At 43.8% G+C, this 21958-nt stretch overlaps 1 protein-coding gene across 5 annotated transcripts; it reads right to left on the reverse strand.

Moving 5' to 3' along the window:
- Nucleotides 1-110: 110 nt before the first annotated feature.
- MELTF (melanotransferrin) lies at nt 111-20690 on the reverse strand. 5 transcript variants are annotated; one of them, XM_040613756.1, is made up of 16 exons: nt 20432-20689; nt 17739-17917; nt 14450-14549; nt 12825-13007; nt 12357-12513; nt 11435-11502; nt 10515-10702; nt 10150-10330; nt 8470-8621; nt 7963-8059; nt 6901-7098; nt 5330-5486; nt 2617-2684; nt 2323-2510; nt 1323-1521; nt 111-286 (listed from the first exon to the last, which is right to left on the reverse strand). In XM_040613756.1, exons 1-16 carry the CDS (start codon nt 20475-20477, stop codon nt 216-218), a joined length of 2232 nt encoding a protein of 743 aa, XP_040469690.1. In that variant the 5' UTR covers nt 20478-20689; the 3' UTR covers nt 111-215. The 5 variants fall into 5 exon arrangements, with proteins under 5 accessions (XP_040469690.1, XP_040469692.1, XP_040469689.1 ...); XM_040613758.1 differs by having other exon boundaries at nt 111-778; XM_040613755.1 differs by having other exon boundaries at nt 111-1521.
- Between the last annotated feature and the right edge of the window lie 1268 nt (nt 20691-21958).

Genomic DNA, 21958 nt, shown 5'->3' on the forward strand with positions numbered 1-21958 from the left:
CAAACCTGCACCGAAGCTGCCTCGCCCCACCGGGTAACCGGGGGCAAGCGTCCATCTCCCAACAACAGGGAGAAAGGTATTTTAGCTGTCAGGCCAAGGTCTGCACAAACTGTCATTTTACTTCTCCTGTTTATTTGTTATTTTCACTTATTGACATTATTGCTACCAGGTTTCAGCACTTCTTTGTAACGCCGGCTGGTCCTTTCATCCCGGGATCATGACGCGGTAGCTGCGGTCAGGAGGACACTGCCTGCCAGCAGCACGGCAACATTTGCTGTTATTGCAGCTATGGATAAAAATAAAAACTGAATGCTACAAGCCAGTAGATACAGAAACGATTAATCAGAAGTGAGCTGCTGTGTTTCACTAGCAGCAAACGCAAGCTTGATGCACGGGTACTCGTATAACCCCATGTGGGAGGAGGGCAGCCACAAGTTTCTTGATGGAGATTGTATCAAATGAAAGACCACGGGGCAGATGACATCTCTCAAGCAGTGACAGTACTGGCTGTGGAAAGTCAACAAGCTCAGTGGATGTGCACATTTGCCTTTGTTCTTTTCTCTGCCAACAGGTAGTTCCCTCCAAGTGTCTCCAGCCTTCTTTATCATCCAGTCACTTTGGAGATTCCCCATTTTCTTCTGCTGGAAGGCAGAGGACCTTGCCCATGGCAAAAGTCATATTCTGGACTGCAGATTGTCTCCCTCTGTCCACAGCCCGTCCATCCTCTGTGCACTTACCTCTTCTGGCAGCAAAGCTCAGAAGAAACCAGTTCCCCCAGCTAGAGTTGGATGGGATAAGCAGGGATGTAGGAGTCTGAACGTAACCAGCCAGGAGGCCAAAGAGGATTCTCACTAGACAAGATTTTTGATACTGCCTTCCAAGACACAGAAATTCTGCAAGTCAGAAACCCAGTATCCATCTAACAGCACCTGGGAATCCTCCAGCCCAGGGTGCTTCAACATCAGCAGTGATGGCAGAGAAGCTCCAGTTTTGGACTTATCTTGCAAACTATGCTGACACTGTATTGCTGGCTTCTGCCCCGAATTCCACCCCATCCACATGGGCAGGGGCAGCTTCCAGACCCACTCCACTCCCCTGACAAGTAGGTGCTGTTAGCACTTGCCTTGCAAAAAGGCAGGAAGAGGTATTCAAATATGAGCACAGCATGTTATCCAAATAGCAGCTGATCTGAAGAAAAGGTGTTAGGGCAGAGGTGGCCTGGAAGTTGCCATTTGGACCGTGCTAGTCCAAGCCTTGTGTCTGACATAAAATAAGAAGGGGAATGACAGCAGTCACGAGTAGGTATTGGCTTATCTTATTACCTGCCCCAGAGCACTCTGGTGTTTGCATCCCTTCAAGGGACGCAATATATTCACTCCCCAGCCATTCTGCATATGTCCTCCTCTCTTTTACTGGCATGATCTCAACAGCAGAATCCTTAAAGATTAAGTCTTTTCCTTGAAAAGCTGAAGAATCAAACATTTTGAATCCACTCCCATTGCTGCTCTTTCCAAAGTAGACCTGAAAAAAATGCAAAATTTTCAGTATTTTGCAAGATTGTGCCACATTCCTCTTGTACAACATTAAAGACTATAGGAACTGCTTTGTACATCAAAAGTCCATACACAATTGCAGACTCTTTCTTATACATTTGCTTTTAGACCCTGCTAGGTACGGAATTCTGCAATTGGCAATTATAAAAATGGCATTTGTGGTTTTGGTTTCTTCAGTTATCAACTGGAAAGAGCTGTGTTTTTAAAACATTCTTCTGACTAACTACTGTTGTGTAATATAGGGTTTGGCTACACAGGGGTTACAGGAATGACTGAAGCCTAGCACGGAGAAACTCAGTATGGCTTTTAAACCAGTTAACTTCAGTTCTGACAGGAACCTAGCTGTGGCAGCCAGGCATGGTCTGCCTAGATCGTTTACCATGCACATGGCTGCAGCATAAATAGACCCAGGAATGTTCTGTTGCATTCCTAAAAAAAGGAAAAGCATTAGCATGTACTCTGCTTCTTGTAGACTTTGAAGTCTTGCAGTTTGGAAAAACACCTTAAGCTCTAGGAAAACTACTACTGAAACCAGTGGCTGGGCAAAACGTTGAAACCCCTTGTGCATCAGGGTGGTTTTACTAGGAGAATTACATGGGTTGTATTGTACCTTCTCCATCCCACTCCAACAACAGGGCTCTGCACACCGCACATGCTGCCAGCCCATGATGCAGGGCTCATAATACGGCAGGAAGGTCCTGTTGTCTTTACCCTTGGTCTGTGTTAGACCGTATGTAACCCCACCCCAGAATAAATGGATTTTTAATACCTGGGCTTTGTCCAGTAGTCCATATAGAGCAAAAACACTGGTATCTGGGTGAACCATAATGGCCTGAGCTGGCACCTGAGCCAGGTGACACTCAGCAAACTGGGTGACTTCAGCACGGGCACCATTTGGACACAGTAACTGGAAATCACTGGACTTCAAGTTTTGGGCCCAACTATCAGTGTTTTTACCTGAAAAAAAAACCTGTTTGTTGTCACTTACTGAATGCTTTAGAGCAAAAAAGTTTCAACCCCCACCCCCCCGAATTATAATAAAGAGATACATAAAACCAAGTACCATCTGTGTTCTCAAACACTGTTGAATGCTTCACAAAGGCCACATCCCCGGAGTCCTGTGCCAGGCACCTTTAGGAAATGAGAGATAAAGATGCTTTGAACTGAATTTTTATGTGAACCACATTTTTTTCTTATAACAGAGAGGTTTATAATTAATTTTTTCTTACATACATTCCTGCAAACAAACGCACTGGACCCTAAGTAAGTAAAAACAGAGTAATTAAGCATCTTGAAAGGAGAGAAAGCCAACATTTTTGCAAAGTATTAAAAAATATTCTGAATTTTTAAAGAGAGGAATATAGTAATAATTTTGATTAAAAACAGTGTGAGAAACAACAGAAAAGGCCAATATTAGATGAGCAAAGAAACAGAAGATATATTAGGTGATATTCAGTGCAGTATTCCCCATCTGTCAAGTCACTTACACTCCATTTTACAACATGCACGAAGTATATGTCATTAAGACTTTTTTGAATAAAATAATTTGGGTGCCTAACCCAAGAGTTCATCAGATTCTGCATACGCACATGTGTGCACACTCCGCATATACCCTTTTTTTTTTTTTCTCTTTCCTTTCCAAGTCAGAATGACCTTGGTGCTCAAACAGTGCTTTTACAGCCCGTACGCTGCAGATACCCAGCTAATCTAACGGCAGTTTCTATGGGCACTGTTCCAGAACTACATTCCGTTTCCTCTAACCTTCTGAAGCAGCAGCAGCCCAACATGCAAAGGGCGCCTAAAACCTCCTCTTCTATAAGTGGTATCCCATTATAGAGAGTTTCAGGGTAAAGCTGCAGAACACCACACCGTTACCAGCATTTGCTACTTCCCATGTTAGATTGCATCGTGTGCTGGACAACACCCCAACAGGCATCACAGACTGTTAGGAGATGATTGCTGGGCCTGAAATACGAAGTCAGCAAATGGAAGACATGCATGGCACTTGCTTCAGACACCAATACACGAGTAAAATCAACCTCAAATCAGTGAGCTGGGTGAGCCAGCAAAAAGATCCAACTTTCCACGTGTTTCGGCTAGTGTGTGCTGACAGAGGATCTGCGGGTAATAAGAGTTCAGTGGTGGTACCTTGTTGTTTATTCTACAAGTGCTTTCAAGAACCATTTTCTAGAACAAGATCGTTAAATCCACCAAGCAAAAAGATGTAAAGCTGTAACTGAGCATGGTTTATGTAGTGCACAATGTGAGGGGGAAATTACTACTGCTAACAGTTACCAAAAATATATGTATTTCAGTTGTACCTGGTTTAACATGAGCAGTTATAATCAGAGGTCTTAAGATGTGCCTGACACTTGTCGGGCAGAGAACGAAGAACTCAGTAGGTGCTGTTCAGTGCATTCCCCATCAGAAAAGGCTGTTCCCAACGGATTCTTCAGTACTCTGCAGAGTCCAATTTGCCCCAGGCAGTGGCATATACATAAACTGAATGACCTGTCAGGCTTCTAGTCAGATTAGTCTGAAGATATCTAGAAGGAATCTGGAAATCTGAGGCTGAATTTTAAGCTCATGCCAGTCACCTTCTATAACTCATTCTGCTTTCAGAGAGGATCACCTGAGCATCACAGCCACACCTATCCCTCCCTTCTAAAAGATTGTGACTCTGCATTTTTGACCCAAATCCTAACCTTTTAAATACGTAAAACTTTCCACTCAATGAATTAAAACATATCTATTATATTAAAATGAAGTTTGGGCTGTATGGGCATTATAAAATGCACAACTTTAGAATGTGAGCAAGGCTCAGAGCCTGTAACAGCACTTACTACTAATTTATTTGGTGCCTGGTAGCTAGCCCTGTTAATCTGTGAAGTACAGCAGAGGATCTGGAGTTTGCCTGCAAGGCACGCACCACAACAGAGTAGCTGGACACAACTAAATAGATTTGCAAAAATCAGTTATTGAAGTCCAGCACTTCGGTATTTACCAGGCAGCTGCTGTTGAAGTTTTTTCCCTGAAGGAAGAAACCTGCTTGCTGCCAGCTGTACATGCACCGCTATCTCCAGAGATGGCCAGGAAAAGGAAGTGTTTCTTCCACCTAAGAGTTTCACAGTCTTTGAGTATGGCCCTGTATGTAGATGCCCACTCTTCCTTTTTTTCTTTCTTCTTTTATACTATTTTCCCCCTGTACCTTTAACACATCTTGTTTTGAAGAGGATCTGATACCTGAACATTGGCCGTAGGTATTTGTGCTGTTCAGAAACCTACCTTCAAATACAGCCACCGATGAGTAAGGGTAGTGAAGATCCACTCCTGGCTCCCCATCACTTGCCTGCCATGGACTTACAGCAGCCACATTCTGGCTACTATTTGCCTGCTTCCTTGCTAAAGCCTGACCATTCAGAGGGGCAGACTGTCTGTCACATTAGATTAAAGCAAGACTGGAGACTGATGACAATCCAACTTGGTCCTCACTAGGTGGGCGCCTATTGCTCTGTGAACAGACGTACAGATTTGGCTGTTGGTCACCTGGATGGCTGCAGGCCAGGACGCTGGCAAAAGGCTTTGACATGACCTGATGTAATGCCTTACGACATACCTGTATTGCTGAAGGCATCTGGGGACATGTCCCACTTAATTTATAGCACATGCTATCTAACTGTAGCAATAAACAGTTTTTGCTGACTGGGATGGAAAATTGTTCCTCCTTGCATTCTGACAAGCTGACAGACTAAACAGCAATAATATGTATTAATTACCTGAAGGCTCCACTGTAGCTGTAATAACGTTCTTGGCTACTTGCACTGCATTTATTGTTTCCACTGTCATCTCCAATACATAGTTGACAGAGTTTTGATGGGTAGTGGTCCTGCTTAGCTGAAGGCACACAGCTGGCAGAGAAAAACTCACTCACAGCTGGGGAAAGATAGACAAACCAGTACACAGAGTGAAAAGCTTGAGCGCTGTACAAGAAAGGTAGTTAACGCTGTCATGAAGTTATAACCAATGCAGGTTCCAGTAGAACACTAGAAGCATGAGTTACAGCTGCCTTACACTGGAATTCACAAACTACAACTTTTCAAATATTTTCAAAGCACTAATTAGCTGATTATTACTCTGTAATAAACCAAATAGCTTTCTGGCAGACAGGAAATAGACAAACAAAATTCAAATCTGGAGTCCTGTGGTCATGGATCCTTTGCTCGTTGTGCTACGCTGCTCCATTATGAAATACAGTTTGAAAATAAATGCGATAGAATTCAGGACAGGGATACATCATTTACTTTGGCAGTCTGAGACACTGCAGGAGGCCAAGACTGCCATTGAGATGGATCTCGACAGGCTGGAGAAACAGGCTGACAGGAACCTCAAAGTTCAACAACAGCAAATGCAGAATCCTGCTTTTAGGATGGAGTAAGACCATGAAAGGCTGGGGGCTGGCAGGCTGAAAACCAGCTCTGTAAAAAAAGGACCTGGGCATCCTGATGGACATCAAGTTGACCAAGAGTCAACAGTGTGCTTTTGTGCCAATGAAGGCCAATGGCGTACTGGGTCATGTTAGTGAAGAAGCAGTCAGGGGAAGTGATGATTCTCCTCTGAAATCTGTGCCAAGTTTTGAGCTCCCAGCAGTAGAAAGACATTGACATTCTAGAGCAAGTGCAGAGGAAGGAAAGTAGGATGCTCAGAGGGCTGGAGCATGACTCTGCACTTAGCGCGCTGAGAGCTGGGTTTGGTCAGCCTGGAGATAAGACAATTAACAATGTATCACTGTCTTCATTTACAGAGCAGTTTCTTCCAGAAGACAGAATCAGATGCTTCTCAGAGATGGCAGAGCAAAAGGGTGAGAAGCAACAGACGAAAGTACAAGAAGGAAAATTCTGATTAGACAGAGGAAAAAAAATTTCTTTATACCAAGGATGGTCAAACACTGGGACAGGAGTCCAGAGAGACCGTGTATGATCTCCATCCTAAGAGTTACTCAGAACCTGCCTGGACATGGCCCTGGACAATCTGATTTAACTGGACCTGCTTTGGGCAAATGGTTGGACTTGGTGACCTCCGAAGGTTGCTTCCAACCTAAATTAGCTAATGATTTTATGATAAAGGAAAAGAATACTTTTGTGTTAGATGTAACATCCTCAGTATGACCCCTCCATTGTTCTACTCTGGTGGCAAACTTAAAATTTCAACTCATTACATTAAAAACAAAACACCCCTTCACAAACAGATAAGCTTAATATAGAGCTATGAAATACCAAAATTACTTTCCTAATGAAAGTTCATCATTAGACTGTTACCATATTTTTGATATGCAGTACTGCTGTCTCACCTTGAGGAATATCACTGCAGGCTCTGGTCTTAATAATGCCCCTCTTAATTAGAATACCAATGGGGATATTCCATCCAGCATTTCTCCCCAGTCCTGTGTGGCAGGACTTCTTTCCTTTCAGGTCATTGATGGTGAATGCATTGGACAGATTTCTCTTCACTAATGCCACAGCATAGTATGCATTGCTGTTGTCATCAGCTTGCAGGAAAAAAAAACCAAAACAAAACAACCCATGTTACAGCTTCCCTTAAGCGTTCCCACTACTTAATGATCACCTACAGATCTGTTACACTTATCTGGTGCCAACTTCAGTTGCACCAACAATCGGCTAGTCAGGAAATGCGAACGTACACAAAGTTACTCTTCACTTCTACTACTTCACAATGTTGCATTCACTTATAGCCTGTATATCGGTACCACTATGCACTTGAACTGAATAATCTAGAGACAAACATGAAAGTGTTCTTGTTAACACCAGCTCTTATAAATACATCCCTCTGAAAAACAACATTTGGATCATTAGTTACTTAGCAAAACTTCTTTAAGAAGTTATTTTTATGTGAAAACCTCAAACTTGTATTAAAATTTCCATTAGTTTTGCAGCATATTGAAATTCTGCCTTAGCACAGTGGACAATTCTTCTTTTCATCCGTGACTCCGAAGCAGCCACAATGACAGGAATAATTTGTTTCTAACTAGAATCTACTGTGTAACTTCTGTATTTTTACTTCTGTTAAAAATACTTTTATTTTGTGAATACTTATTTTTTCCATAATAATATTTTTTTTCCAGAATTGACAAGACAAATAAAGAGGTACAAGACTCAGAACTACCAGAGACTCAACCTGGTCCTGCAGCAGAACAGATAGAAGTTGCCACAAACTCACTGTAGGAGCCTGTCCCATACTTACTCCCTCCTGTATCCATGATGTGAGGATAATAATTCACATTTCCTTTGAAAACAGCTTTCCCAGCAGGGCTAGGGAACAGACGCTGTGCTTTTAGAGCTTTTCTCAAATAACATGGAAAAATAAGGTCCGTATTTATGTTTCCTGACCTTACCAGAGTAACCTTCTCCAGCAGCTGGTACAAGGCCATATGTCTTCCCAGCTGTATAAATATCAGCTCCACCCAGAACTACAGCATCACTTTCCTTTTTCTGAAAAATAAAAATTAGGGGGTTTAGGGGAAAAAACCAACAAATACCTTCACTGCTACAATGATGACACCTCTAGCATCACACTTGTTGCACATCAAATGGCAAGCCTGACAGCACAAGAACAATGTACTGCTAAAGACAACCCCCAAAACCTGCATAAAGCATCATCAGTGAAATGGGGACAGAAGATTTCACATATACAGGCTTGAGCTAGATGGGCAACAATGCCCTCATCACAACTGAAGGTCATCAGGGCTCAGGCCCATCCATACCATATGAGCTATAGACCACCTCCTTGAAATCCAGTATTCCTACCGGTCACGTAAGTGTCCGTATCCCTGATCCTGCCTACTCCGCAGAGAGCAGCTTGTGCTAATTTGCTTAATTACACAAGGATTGTAGCAGCCTACCTGGATCAGCTCCATGCACTGCTCCTTTGTCTTGGCTGAAACACACTGAATTGCTGGTTTCAAATTCTTTTCCCTAAAGGCAGTGGCCATTTCACCACATTTCCAAATCTCCTCAGTGGATACAACACACCAGTTCAGGCTTTCTGGCAATGCTGCAGAAAATTGGAAAGCAAATACTACAGCTTACTTTCTTTGTAACAGACAGTGAGGGACACACGTTGCCCACTGTCATGTATGTGCCACACGTTATTAGAAATGTTTACTTCTGTGTTTCTATCCATCTCTCCATCTCAGATTTATACCTGATTAGGAACCACAGAGCTCTCCAGATTAGTGGTATGTCCACACTCCAAACTATCCACAGCAAAGGAGATCCTCCCATGATGGCTGACCATTAAGCGCAGGCATAAGGTGTTAGTTGAGTGCAGCAAAAAACCACCCTGAACACGTTTCCTCATCCCTGGCAGGCACTGAGAAATACCCAGATGAGACAAGTCCAGGAGGTGAGGGGCTCTGCAACAGCACAGAGCGTGTCTGGGAGCCCAGTTGCAAAGATTATCAATTCTTAAGGTAGGAATTCTTACAGGCTGTGTTTCTGACTTGGCCAGAATGCACATCAAGTAATTTTTACAGTCTTCTGATAGCACAAAAGACCATAACACTTCAATAAAGAGCAACTGAGGGTTTCTTCAGCTTCTGGAGGAAATTCTCTGCTAGGAACACATTCATCCATTCTTCATAGACTCCCTGAGGATTTACACAGTAAGACATCACTATTTCCTCTTGTTAGCAGGTAAGAAATGGAGCACCAGGTAGCAGTAGCAGCTTAGCAGATTAATGTTTCTCACATACCAGAAAGAGTAGAAAATGCCTGCATCTTTGTCCTGGTTTCAGCTGGGACAGAGTTTATTTTCTTCCTAGTAGCTGGTACAGTGCTGTGGGTTTGGGTTTAGTGTGGGATTAGAGTTGATAACTGATGGTTTAGCTGTTGCTAAGTAGGGCTTACTCAAAGTCAAGGACTTTTCAGTTTCCCATGCTCTGCCAACAAGGAAGGTGCACAAGAAGCCGGGAGGGAGCAGAGCCAGGACAGCTGACCTGAACTAGCCAGAGGGATATTCCATACCATAGAACGTTATGCTCAGTATATAAACTGGGGAGAGCTGGCCAGGAGGGGCTGATTGCTGCTGAGATACTGGCTGGGCATCAGTCAGCAGGTGAGCAATTGTACTGTGCATTATTTGTCTGTCTTGGGTTTTATTTCTCTCTCTCTCTCTGTTGTCTCCCTTTTCATTGCTATTATGATGATATTTTATTTTATTTCAATTATTAAACTGTTCTTATCTCAGCCCAGGGGTTTTACCTTTTTCCCGGGGATGGCAGGGTGGGGTGGGTGTGTGGGCAAGCAGCTGCATGGTACTTAGTTGTCGGCTGGGGTTAAACCACGATGATCTCTTAACACAGAGCCAATTTGCACAGGAAAGTATTCTGCAATGTGATACCATTTCTAGGTCAAAAAGTGATTTCTAAGTCAAAAAGTGACCTTTCTCCATGCTCAAAGATTAGACTGGCACCTTGCCATAACCCTTCAAGAGTTAGAACAAAACAAAATGGAATAAAGGTGGCCTCTGTTATCAGCTATCTTTGTTCTTGGTTATGAATAGGAATCTAAAGGCAACTTACTGTTGGGGTTGCAGCTCAGAGCTTGCATGGCATGAAGATACTCATCACCTAGCCATGCCCGGTAATTCTGAGCTGTGATTGCAACGAGCTCTGTGGTGGAGTCTCTGAACAGAAGGTTCTGGGCACGGTAGGCTGCAGAGTCAAACATCTGAAACTTGGTGCCTACCTCATTAAATCTTTGCTGTAATGTTAAACAAAGGAAAAAAAATCACCTGTCACACCTCCTGCTGCCTGGGATGTGTGACATCCCATACCCCTTCAAACCCCACAGAGCTGAAGATGCCCAGATATCCTGTCTTCACAATTCAGCCAGATGGGTGGGAGAGCCCCCTCTAAAATGCAACACTGAAAAAATGGTGCCCTACTTGTCCCTGGTTCAGGAGGTGGAAGACAACCATTCCGTCTGTATCAGGCCGCACAACCACGGCACGAGCGGGGATTCGGGCCAGGTGGCAGGTTCTCCACTGCATCACGTCAGCTGTGTTGCCGTTGCGGCACAGAAGCTCAAAGTCCTGGGAGCGAAGCCACTGAGCCCATGAAGAAAGACTTCTTCCTGAAATCAGACAGAACATGCTTATGGAACAGAGGTCAGGTGGGGCTGGGGCTTCTGTGTCCATGTGTGCTCTAAGCATCACATGCAGAGCAGAACACACATCTCCTGAGCATCTCTGAACTGTTGTTCTTGACTGCCCAATATATCCCATGCATCTACATGGTCCTTTAGTCTGGTATCTCTGATAAGACAAACAGCTTAAGACTTGTGACACTGCACTGAACTGTACTGGGGTCTGCAGCAGTATCAAGAGCACCCCTAAGTCTAGGATGACATGCAACATTTTGGGGTTTTTTTCCCTGTAAATGATGGTCAGACAGGCCCATGATATTAATGTTATGCTCAAGGTAGATTTCACAAAGTGCCAGATAGGGCAGGTCACATCTTGTTGACTTGCTGCTAGTCTCTACTGAAATCCCTGGGTAGGCAGCAGCAATGTAACAGCCCAGGTCTGTATAAAATTAATAGTTTAGCGCTGTTCAAGCTCCTTAAAATTCCACTCCTAACCTTTTCTGAAACTATCGAGCATTAAAAAAAAAAAAAAAAAAATCACCACATGGGCTGCTCTATCTCCTGGTACATACATCTGTGGGTACATCTGTTCTCACTATTGGAACATTTTTTGCAGATTCCTCGATTCACACTAAATCACTTAACATCACACTGTCATTCCAGACACCGTACTTCAGACCTTGCAGCTCTGACTACTCAACAAACTTCTGGATTACTCACCGTCTGTATTTTCAGGCACTGTGCTGTGCTTCACGAAAGCGACTTGTCCTGCTCCTTCAGCCAAACACCTAATAAACGTGAATCCAACCACAAAGATGCATTACAAAGCACAGCTCCCTGCACTGGGCACTGCTGGCTGACAGCCAGGGGGCTTCATGCTACGTCCCCTCAGCCAGGGACGCTGACCTATTTCCTTGTGCTGAGAGTTTTGCTCAAGGCAGAGACGAGTGGCTGTTGGAGCATGAATTAAACTATCACTGTCATTCGGTGAACATCGACAACACGTTCAATGCTGCCTGGACAAACACCACGACCTTTTTCCAGGAGAGTTCTCAGTCTAAGGCAGTCACATAATCCTTTGGGGAATACAGAGAGAGGAGGCGTCTGTCTCGCACAAGCGAATTCTGCCCTTGCTTGGTTAGTGCTGTTACTCAGGGACTGGGTGCTGCCACGCAGCACACAGGCAGGAGGAAGGAAAATAAGGAAAAGATTGGCGTGCAAAAACAGAGGGCAGAGGAACTCACTAATTCAGTGCAATGGAGGTGGGATGACTGAAATGACTGAGCAGGGTGGCAATTCAGCTCTCAGACTCCAAGGGTCATCAGGTTTTACTGGGAAAGATACAGCCTGCTAAAACAAATACCCAGACTTGTGTCAACAGCTGCCGCACAAAGCAAACAGCAATGGGATTTCCCTACCCAGTGTAAGTGCTAAATACCCATTTGGTTTTAATACTTCGGTATTAATGCCTGAAATACTGTGTTTAGAAGCACGGTCATCCTAAAACAATAGCAAATTTTCTAACAGCATCAGCTGGAAGCTCTCTGGCTTCAGTTTCCTGTCGGTTCAGTTTCCAGGCCTGGGCATGATGGCTATGGATAGAGCACAGCAATAAATAAAAACCAACAAAGATGATTTTTACCTGAAAGCCCCACTGTAGCCATAGTATCGTTCTTGGGAATTTTGTTCACATTTGTTCTGCCCAGCCAAATCCCCTTTGCAGAGCTGACAGAGGGATTTGGGATACTTCATGCCATTTGCTCCAGGAATACAGCTTGCATTGAAATAGTCGCTTACAGCTAAATGTGAAATTAGAATGAGAAATTTTTAGCAACTAACAAACAAGATTCTACAATCTCATTTTAACACATCTACACAGTACATCTCTAAAACCATTTAGAAGGGATAAGTCATTTTGTTCTTAAAAGATGGTTTTCAAGTCTTTAAAAACCCCAACTCTGCAGGCTTCATCAGAACTAAGTTAGATCCATTCCATCTTACAAAGAGCATCAAAGCCAAGGAACAAGACAGCAGCCAGGACCACACATTTCTGCCACACACGAGGTCCCAAGACCGTATGGTCTGCATTGCGGCAGAACAGATCTCTCACCTTTTGGAAGGTCACATCCCATCGCCGCCAGTCGTCCACTGTCAATTAGATAACCCACTGGCACATCCCAGCCTGCAGTTCTGTTGATGCCTGTGTGACATGAACTGACTCCCTTCAAGCTGTTGATGGTGATGTTGGAATTCTTCCTCACCACTGCCACGGCATAATAGGAAGTTCCAATCTCTGCAGCGTAGGAAGAGAGAGAAGCAGCAAAGTAGCCTCGCAGCAGCATTGCAGGGAGATACACTGATCTGCAGCCTCTTGTGGCTCCCTACCCACAGAGAAGTCACGCTGTTCGCATCGTCAGTGAGAACCTGCTGACTGTGAATGTTCTCCATTACCTTTTCAGTGGGAGAAGCCTTATTCAAAGGCCACAGGCAACCTGCTCCAACTTTGAAGGTAATTGTGCTTTGAAAGGGAGGTGGGATCAAAAGACATCCCAGGAGTTCTTCCCAAGAAAAAAAATTTCTTCTAACATTTCAAATATATTTGGATTGAATTTAAACTGATATAATAGTAAAAAAAATATTCTCCAGTTGTCTACTAATTTGATGTTAATTTGGACACAGTGCAGCAAGTTGATGTCACTGGAGCATCACAGATGATTTCATTCTCTTTGGTTTACCATTTGATATAACTCAGTCAAGAGTTTAGAGTCTGAAGTGTGACCATAAGGTCATTCAATCTGACTTACTTGAGATCAGAAATGACTAAATTTCACTCACTTTTCTCTGATTTAAGCTCATAACCTGACTAATGGAGATAGGCAGTCTCTGGCTCATGAGGCGCACTTGGTTTTGAGAAGCTGAAGTACAGTTCCCTCACCAGGGTCGTGATGTGGTTAACGGTGGTGGAGTGGGCTGCTACAGATGGTCCAAGTCCCTGTGGACTGAGCCCAGCAGGTACCTCTGAGGACGCCTTGGCCAGATCACACTAAGACCCAGTTGCAAACCAAATCCAGCTCCATCTCACAACAGCGTGGTGGGACACCCCTGCCTGCAGACTGCTTCCACAGCTGTTCCTTCTTTGGGTCTCTGAAAGTTAGGGGGAACATCTTCCAGCTCTGACCTACACAACTTGATACTGAGCCCTTCGGATGACAAGTCACCACCGGATTTATTGCCTCTGTCTTGAAATAAACTCAAAGCTTAGGGACACCCAGGTAAGGAGCGGAATCTATCACCTCCTTTCTTCCAGCAGGTAATCATAAGCACTATTAAAAGGACAACTAATTATTCTAATTGATGGGATTCAGAGATAAACCTAACAACTATTTATGCTTTGCAATTTGTTAATATATCTGCAAAGTATGGAATAGAGAAGGCAATAAGCAACGAGAGAGTAAAAAACAAAACAAAAAAACACCAAACAAAAAAACAACTCAACACACACATCACAGGAACAGCTATTTTGGCCCAAGTTTTTCAGGACAGACTCTGCCTTAGACTTGCATCTCCTGTTCCCCCCACATTCTGTTACAGGCAGGAACATCCAAGAGGGAACCTGACCATTACTTACTGTTAAGAGTTTTCAAGAGGACCACCCCAAAATAAAATGGACACGGTAAAAATGGACAAGAGAAAGCTTGTATTAAGTAATCTAAAAGTTATTTAGTCAGAATATACCTTGATCATATACTTCCCCAACCACAGGTTTCAGACCATGCTCCTTTCCAGCCTGGTAAATCAAACGGCCATCCAGTGTCACCGCATCTGCCAAACCATCCTGTGCAGGCAGAAGGGCAGAATACACGCCGAAGCTTAATTATCACTATTTCTCAACAGCCAAAGGCAGAGTACCCATGAATTTAGGAGAAGAGGCCCCTTAATCTGTATTTGTGAGTCATCTTTTCTTAAAAAAGTTTTTAAGGCCACCCACATTTCTGAAGAACAATTACCAAGAGGAATTCCAGAACTTCAAAACCACCTTCCTTCAGAAACAATGCAGAATCCAGCCCTGGACCACGATGGCCTCACTAGTCTTCGTGGTCCATGGATCCTGCAGCTCTGTGATGAGTCTTAAAGTGCATCAATTTGGAATTTCAAATTGCTATAGCTAGTGCCCCAAATCTTGAAGATTTAAATAAAATATATTTTTGAGGTCACAGACAGATGGTTTGACGTTATGTCTTCTGGGGCTGCAGAATCTGAATGCCAAAGCGTACTCAAAAGCAACCTTGAGGCATAACTGGCTTGTACCTCAGCAGACAAACAGCCAAACGTTTGGGGCGAGGGGGAGCAGGTGGCAGTGCATCTCAAAGAAGGAGGAAAGCACCTAAAAAGACTGTCCAAAGCAGGGGAATACAAATATGGGGCATCCACTTCTGGGAAGGTGTCCAACACACCACCAGATCTTTTCAGCTGACTAACAGCAAGCTGGCTGGAATCCTGTTGCTCTGGGTAGCACAGGATAGGGCTTCCCACAGCAGCAGGGACTAGAGAACCGCTACACAGCGCCTCGGATCAGCCGAACCTGGCTCTCACTGTGTACTGAGCCTAGCGCAAGCCAGGAAAGGGCATCTCGCTCAGAGACAAGATACTGCTGAGAAAATAATCAGCAGCTTGACATTTTATATTTCTAAGCTGATTCCAAGATTCTTATCAGTTTCTTAACCGCTGGTTTGGCACTGGAGGGGGTGATTCAGTTTACCGATCCCTTGGCAGTTTGCTGAGCATGGCTGGGGCAGGGCTAGGACTATGCTGCCTGGTATACCACAGTAATTTCCCACAGGCTGAGCCACGTGAAAAATCTGAACATTTTTTAAGGGACCACGTGCGAGCACAGGTAATACATTGATGTTGACACCTAAATCAGATTTGAAGTTGCCACATCATTCGAAGCACTTCACTTAGTTGGCTCAATGGAAAAAAAAGTCGATATCCATTAATTAGCTGAAAAAATAAATGCCTTGAGAGTCGCTTCTCATGAATAATAACAGAACAAGACACAAAAATGCCTACCGTTGTACTTCAATTGAAGTAGTTTACAGGCTGCAGACCCCTCCTTTAAATGCATACAACAGTGTGGGTATTGGGGGTTTTTTTTGTTGCGAGCATTTCCAGTACATTTAGCAAAAGCATGGCATTATTCCACATATGATTTTTTTGTAAGTATATCTGTGATGGTAATACCATGTTAATTATTTTCAGAGGGACTTAATTCCTGTGTGTCACCACGTTTGAGAATTACCTAAAGAAGTGTTTACACACCGTCTGATAGCTCTGGCCACGTTAAATATTGTCAGGTTCCCCAGCTTAATATTTATACATTTCTCAATTTTTAAACACCTTCAAAGAAAAAGTTATTTTGCTTTATCCGTGTGCTAACACGTTCGCAGGACTAAGTCCAAGTTACGTGGCGTTATCTCTGCCCCCTCGGCCACTGCGCCCCGCTCCCTTTTCGGCCTCAGAGAGCAGAGTTCGGTGCGGATGCAGTCAGGCATTCCACGCAGTCCCAGGCAGAGGAGCCCAGCCTAGCACCGAGTAGATTATTAGCACAAGGAAAAGAGAGGTCTCAAGGACAGAGCCTCATCCCGAGCCTTGCAACCAAGACTCATTTGTATCAGAAAGCTACTTACGCTATCCACCTGCAGGTTCCCGAGTGCAGCTGACCAAGTGCCTGCTGCCCGCAGGGGCGTACACACGCAGTTCTGCGCGCGCTGCATTTCAGAAGCGGACACTCATCAGCCCTTTTAATAACCTGCTCTGCAGGCCCCTCTGTGGAACGCAGCAGTCAGCCAAGCAGTTGTAGGAAAAGCTGGCATTAGAAAGTATTTTCTGTCTAATCCTGAGGCAAGATCCACCTTTGTTTCAATACCTGCTCCTAACACTCCTCAGTACAGTCTTGATTCCCTTGCTCAAGGACAGTATTTATCAAGAGGCAATGAGGTGGGTTTAGTAGTAGAACAACCCTTCTGCTGCTGTTGACAAAAAAAAATTACAAGATACGAATTTCTGAAATTTGTTCCTTTTTTCTGGCCACACAAGCCCCTGCCTCGTCTCCCTGCAAACTGCTCTGCCGGGCCCTGTGTCTTGGCTCTGAACCTCTTGTCCCTGACAAGCTGCATCTCCCACACAAAACCCTGATTTTTGAGCACATCTACATAGGATACGCACAGAATATTTTTATTAACGCAGCAGAAGTCTTCCCTTTCACCCACACTCTGCCACTGAAGATGACCGTGACCACCTACCTCCGCATTCCCTCCAGTATCGACTTGTTGCCTCCTAAGGAGGGAATTATTTTCCACACAGCATTTTGCAAAGCCACATGTTTACAGCCTGTAAAACCCTCCCCAGAGCCGTGCTTCTTTTGGAAGCTCAGCACGCTCAGGACAGCTGAATTGCTACAGCTGGGTTTGCGTGCCCTTTGCTCACTACTTGCTGCTTTGTGTCTCTCTTGTACTCTGGTATTGGGAGATTTAATTTGGCTTTACACTCATCTCATCTGTATATACAGCAATTTCCATGGTGGGACACCGAAATGGGAGTTTGATCCAGAGTTTATTGAAATACAATCTACTTATAGGCTCAGCAGCACAGCTTTAACTACTGTCTGCATCTTATAGCTCCATCCCTTCTTAAATATCTGCTAAATAAATCTGACAGTTCCCAACTCAAAGATTAGCATTTGGGAGGAAATATTTAAGACCTTTGCTGTGTTCCTAATAACTGGCCATATGTGACTAGCTGAACGGACAACACAGGGCCATTCTGACATTCAGGTTCACATGTATAATTTTATATCTTTAAAAAAAATAAAATACATATGCTTTTGTTTTTCAGAGACATGCATGCAGGGAAGCACATGGTCAGCTGCCTGGATCATCAGATACTGATGGCAGAGCTGTGGACATCACCACTGGATTATTATTTGGCACATGGGGCAATTAAATCGACGACACTGCTCACTCACCTTGATCATCTGGGTGCAGTTGGCAGCTGACGCCCCTGCTGTGCACTCCAGACGGGGAAGGATGCCAGCCCCACCAAAGGCCTTACTCATGTCATTACACTTGGAAAGTTCTTGCTCAGAGACGGTGCACCACCGGATACGTTCCAGGCTGAGTGCTGCAAACACCAAGAGAAAGTATTCTAAAACACATCAGTGCCTTTGTAACAGAGCTTACCATTTAAAGGTTCCCAAAGAGCCAATCTTTCATTCCATTCCTCCTCCCAAACCAGAAAGAAATCAGGGCTCTTTCAACACTGAATCCTTAGAGACTGCTCCCACTTTCATTTAGATTAACATGAATACTGAAGTCGTCTGGACTGGAAACCGGACAGGCTCAGCTCAGATACCGAAACGCGATGGCATTGGTTTCTGACATAAGAAACACGGGTACCGTGGAATAGGTCAGGTGTACAGACTGCTCTTAAAACCTTGCAGAATACATCATTCTTTTCTCAAGTCCAAAGCATTTAAAATTATTATTTAAAATGACACACTACAAAACCAAAGCCACTGTCCAAAGACAACTCTGTCTCAAGCATTGCCAGTTAGTACCTGGAGTCCTGCCCCAGCCCTTTCTGGTCTGAATAAAAAAAAAAGCAATCTTAGGTGCTCAAAAGCCTTGCCACTAGGCTTGGTACAAAAAATAGGAAAATAAACTCGTCCCTTCAAAACACTCTTTCGTAAGAGGCTGTTTCCACAGTGACTAAAAGGAGAGGGCAACTCCATGAATGAAAAGACTCAGGTTTAGTAGTGGAGATGCCATCAATCAGTGGAGGAGGGTGTCTTTCCACAGGCCCAAACACCACCCTTCTTAAGTGCCAAAGCTACACACACTTTGTTGCTTCTGTAAGGACATGGTGCAGCTGTACATAAAATACATATGCAAGTATGGTTTATGCTCATAAACAAGCACAGATCATTTTTGTAAGCATACTTACACTCCATAGCTTTTCTACAATGTCAATTTTTAAGTTGGAGTCTGCCGTTAAATCATTTCTTATGGTGATCTAAAAACTCTAACGGGCCCTCTCCTTCCCCACCACTGTCACGCAGTTGATACCATATCCAACTTCACAAGCTAAAATCCCTCCACCAGTGCTCAGCAGTAGCCACACACAATTTTTGACTCAGCGGCTGTAGACTAAACAAGGTTGTTGATGCCATAAAGCTTGTTTTGCAGCCGATACTGAAGCAGAGGGTTTGGCTTGCGGTTCCAGGGCAGCTCAGAGCCAACGCCACTGCTGTGAACAAACACAAAGTCAGACTTGGAAAGCTCAGAGGAAGTTTTCATGGGAGCAAGTGCTAGCAGAGGGAGAAACAACCGCCCATCTCTGAGATGCAGGAATTCTGCGAACCAAGATGGTTAGAGGAAAGGCACAACAGGGTCGTAAGAAGGCACCTCACAGAAACTTAACGTCTACCTTATCTACCTGGGTTAGTTCTTCACCATTACTTTCTTGGGCCAGGAAGAAGCAGCTAGGTTTTCATTGATAAAGGCTTTTATTTCTCCTAAACACAAGCATATAGAAATTAAGACTCAGCATTTCAGTATGTATGTGCCATTCTTCAGCCTCAGCATTTTTGTGTTACGATATAAACACACAGGAGATAATGCATGAATTGTATGAAGAAATCATTAGCCACATACACCTGAAACATGAAACAAAGCTCATCTGGCTCCATACAGCCAAAAGAGTGAAACAGCATGAATCTGTTGCTTTTATCCTCACTCATCTAAGAGGTAATTAATTTGCCCCCTTCCAAACTGCTGATCGCTTGGTTGTTCCAGGAAAGCCAGATCCTGGGCAACTGCCTTCCTTGCAAGTTAACCCATTTGAAGCCGGCTTGAGCACAAACCAGATCTGCAGTGAGCCTCTCTTTCTGTTGCCAACTAAGTGTATCTTAAAACAGCAGGTCAGTTTCCAAATCCACGCTTATTCAAAATGTTGGCCCTCCTGTGTATCTGTAGACATACATAAAGCATGAAGTGGCAGGAGCTGGCAACTTGCATTTATTTGACATAACACTCAAGGTCCTAAAGACACACGTAACTATCACTGGCAAACTTCCAATTAACTCCTTTGCCGAAAGTAACACTATTACATTGTGTAACATCAAATGGCCATTAATACAGCTATTAATACACTATCAAGAGCTTTCAACAGAAACAACGGTTAAAAAAAACAACCCAAAAACAAACTAAGATCCATTTCCTTTTGAAGAACTGCAGAGTGCTTCAGAAACAGCATCTACATCTCCACCGAAATTAAAAGCATTCGTCATTAGAATTCAGGAATTAATGAAAGCCAACATGTCACACAGAGCATGATAAAAAGAATAAGGCAATTACTTCTATTTTTACAAAGTAAGTATTGTAGAACTGTTCACACTTGTGAGAAATAGACACCATCGAACCAAAAGAAACTGATTCGGGTGCTGAGGAAATACAACGTTTGACACCAATGAGTCAGGACGCACATGGTGTTCAATACAGGTTTTTCTACTCCTTTTGTATTTTTTTCCTATTCTTCTATTTCTTTTCCTGGCCATATGAGAATGGTTCTGAAATGGTTCTAGTTGCCCTCTGCTCTCACATCATAGAAGTCAACCGCAAGTACACCATGCCACAGCAGAAGTTTTTGGAAGGCACTTACCAGCATGAAAGAAAAGAAGATAGAAGACATTTCTAGAGCTCTTCATGATGAAAATGTTGGGATTTGTGCTTTTTCCAGCCTTCAGAATCCCCAGAGATCAAGGTTTCTGCAAGTGTGTTCTCCCCAGCCTGCTCTTCGGTGAAAATTGGCAGCATTCAATTGCAGGTGCACTTTGTTCAACAATTTATCTTACCTACCTTGGCACACATCAGCTCATAATGACTACAGGGGGAAAAAAGCCTACCTCTTCACACCGCCTCTACACTTGCAAAAAAAAAAAAATGAGACCAGGACATTGCAAAATATCTGAGGCACCAATGAGGTTGCTGCTGCTTTGGCACCACCTACATACTCAGATAAACAGCTGCACCCTGGCTCACAGGGGTAAGGCAGGGCTGTGTAAAGAAACCCTCACTTTGAGTTCTCTCTATTCCCTACGTGTTAAGGCTAAGGAAGCAAAAGTAGCTTCAGGCTAAGCACTTTATCTGACAGAGCTGACAGTCACTTCTTTTTGCCACATCCTCAACATCATCGTGAATTTCATAAAGCCCTAACACGAAACCCAGGCTTTTACACAGTGAAGCCTGTACGCGCTACCAGTGGTATAGTGTGTGCCAAATGCACATTTGAAATTTAATAGCAAACGCTATGAAATAGCTGAAGTAGGTTCAATTTTTTAAGAGTTTTAGAGAAGGTCCAGGAAGGTTTCTCTCTCCCAGAAAGAGTAAAAACTCTGTTCACAATAGCTCTGTTAAACGCTGCTGTGACTTTTAGAGTAGCTTTCACAGAGCAACACTCATTTGTGCTGCCCTTCTCTTTGTTTCTCATTAGTCAATGAACTGCAGCTGCCTGTAGCACTTTGTTTAGACAAAAGCCATTTAACACTGCTTTGCTCCGGGTCAGCACCCAGCTACCAGAAAAAGAACAGCCGTGTACCACCACAGAACCCCATGCAAGTCTTTACCATCCTCTACGGAGAGCATGCACGGACAGCACAGCTGTATGCATTCTTCAGTCTTTATACACCCGGCAGTGGTGCACGGATGCTTTCATAAGTTACTTAGCTACTTGACTGCAATTTGGCAAGGCTGCTAGCTGTAACACCTACTAGCACCCGTAAGACAATGGCTGAGTCAGGTAATCGCTATTTCAAGTTTAGAACTTAAAAAAAAAAAAAAAAAAAAAAAGACTCCTCCAGACCTTCCTCTTAAAACCTTATGGCTGAACTGTGATTCTTGGCTGCCTAGACCATCTGGAATTCAGTCATTCCTTTGTTGTCTGAAGTGATGAAGAATTACCTGACACTACTGAAGTCCTTCCAAATTTCTGGAAGGATCCATTATTCTGATCCTTTCTGTGCCCTTCCCACCGGCCAGATTAACCTCTCAAGCCCTCTGATGCTTGCAGCAATGCTTACGTACATATATAGGTGATAAGGCTGATGCACAGTCCTAGCACCAGTTCTGAAGACTGCAAGGCAAAATAATAAGAGATTAATTTGGCACCACACCACTCCTGGGGTTCTTC

Source organism: Falco naumanni, chromosome 13 (assembly GCF_017639655.2).
Source record: "Falco naumanni isolate bFalNau1 chromosome 13, bFalNau1.pat, whole genome shotgun sequence".
In the NCBI taxonomy this organism is placed as follows: domain Eukaryota; kingdom Metazoa; phylum Chordata; class Aves; order Falconiformes; family Falconidae; genus Falco; species Falco naumanni.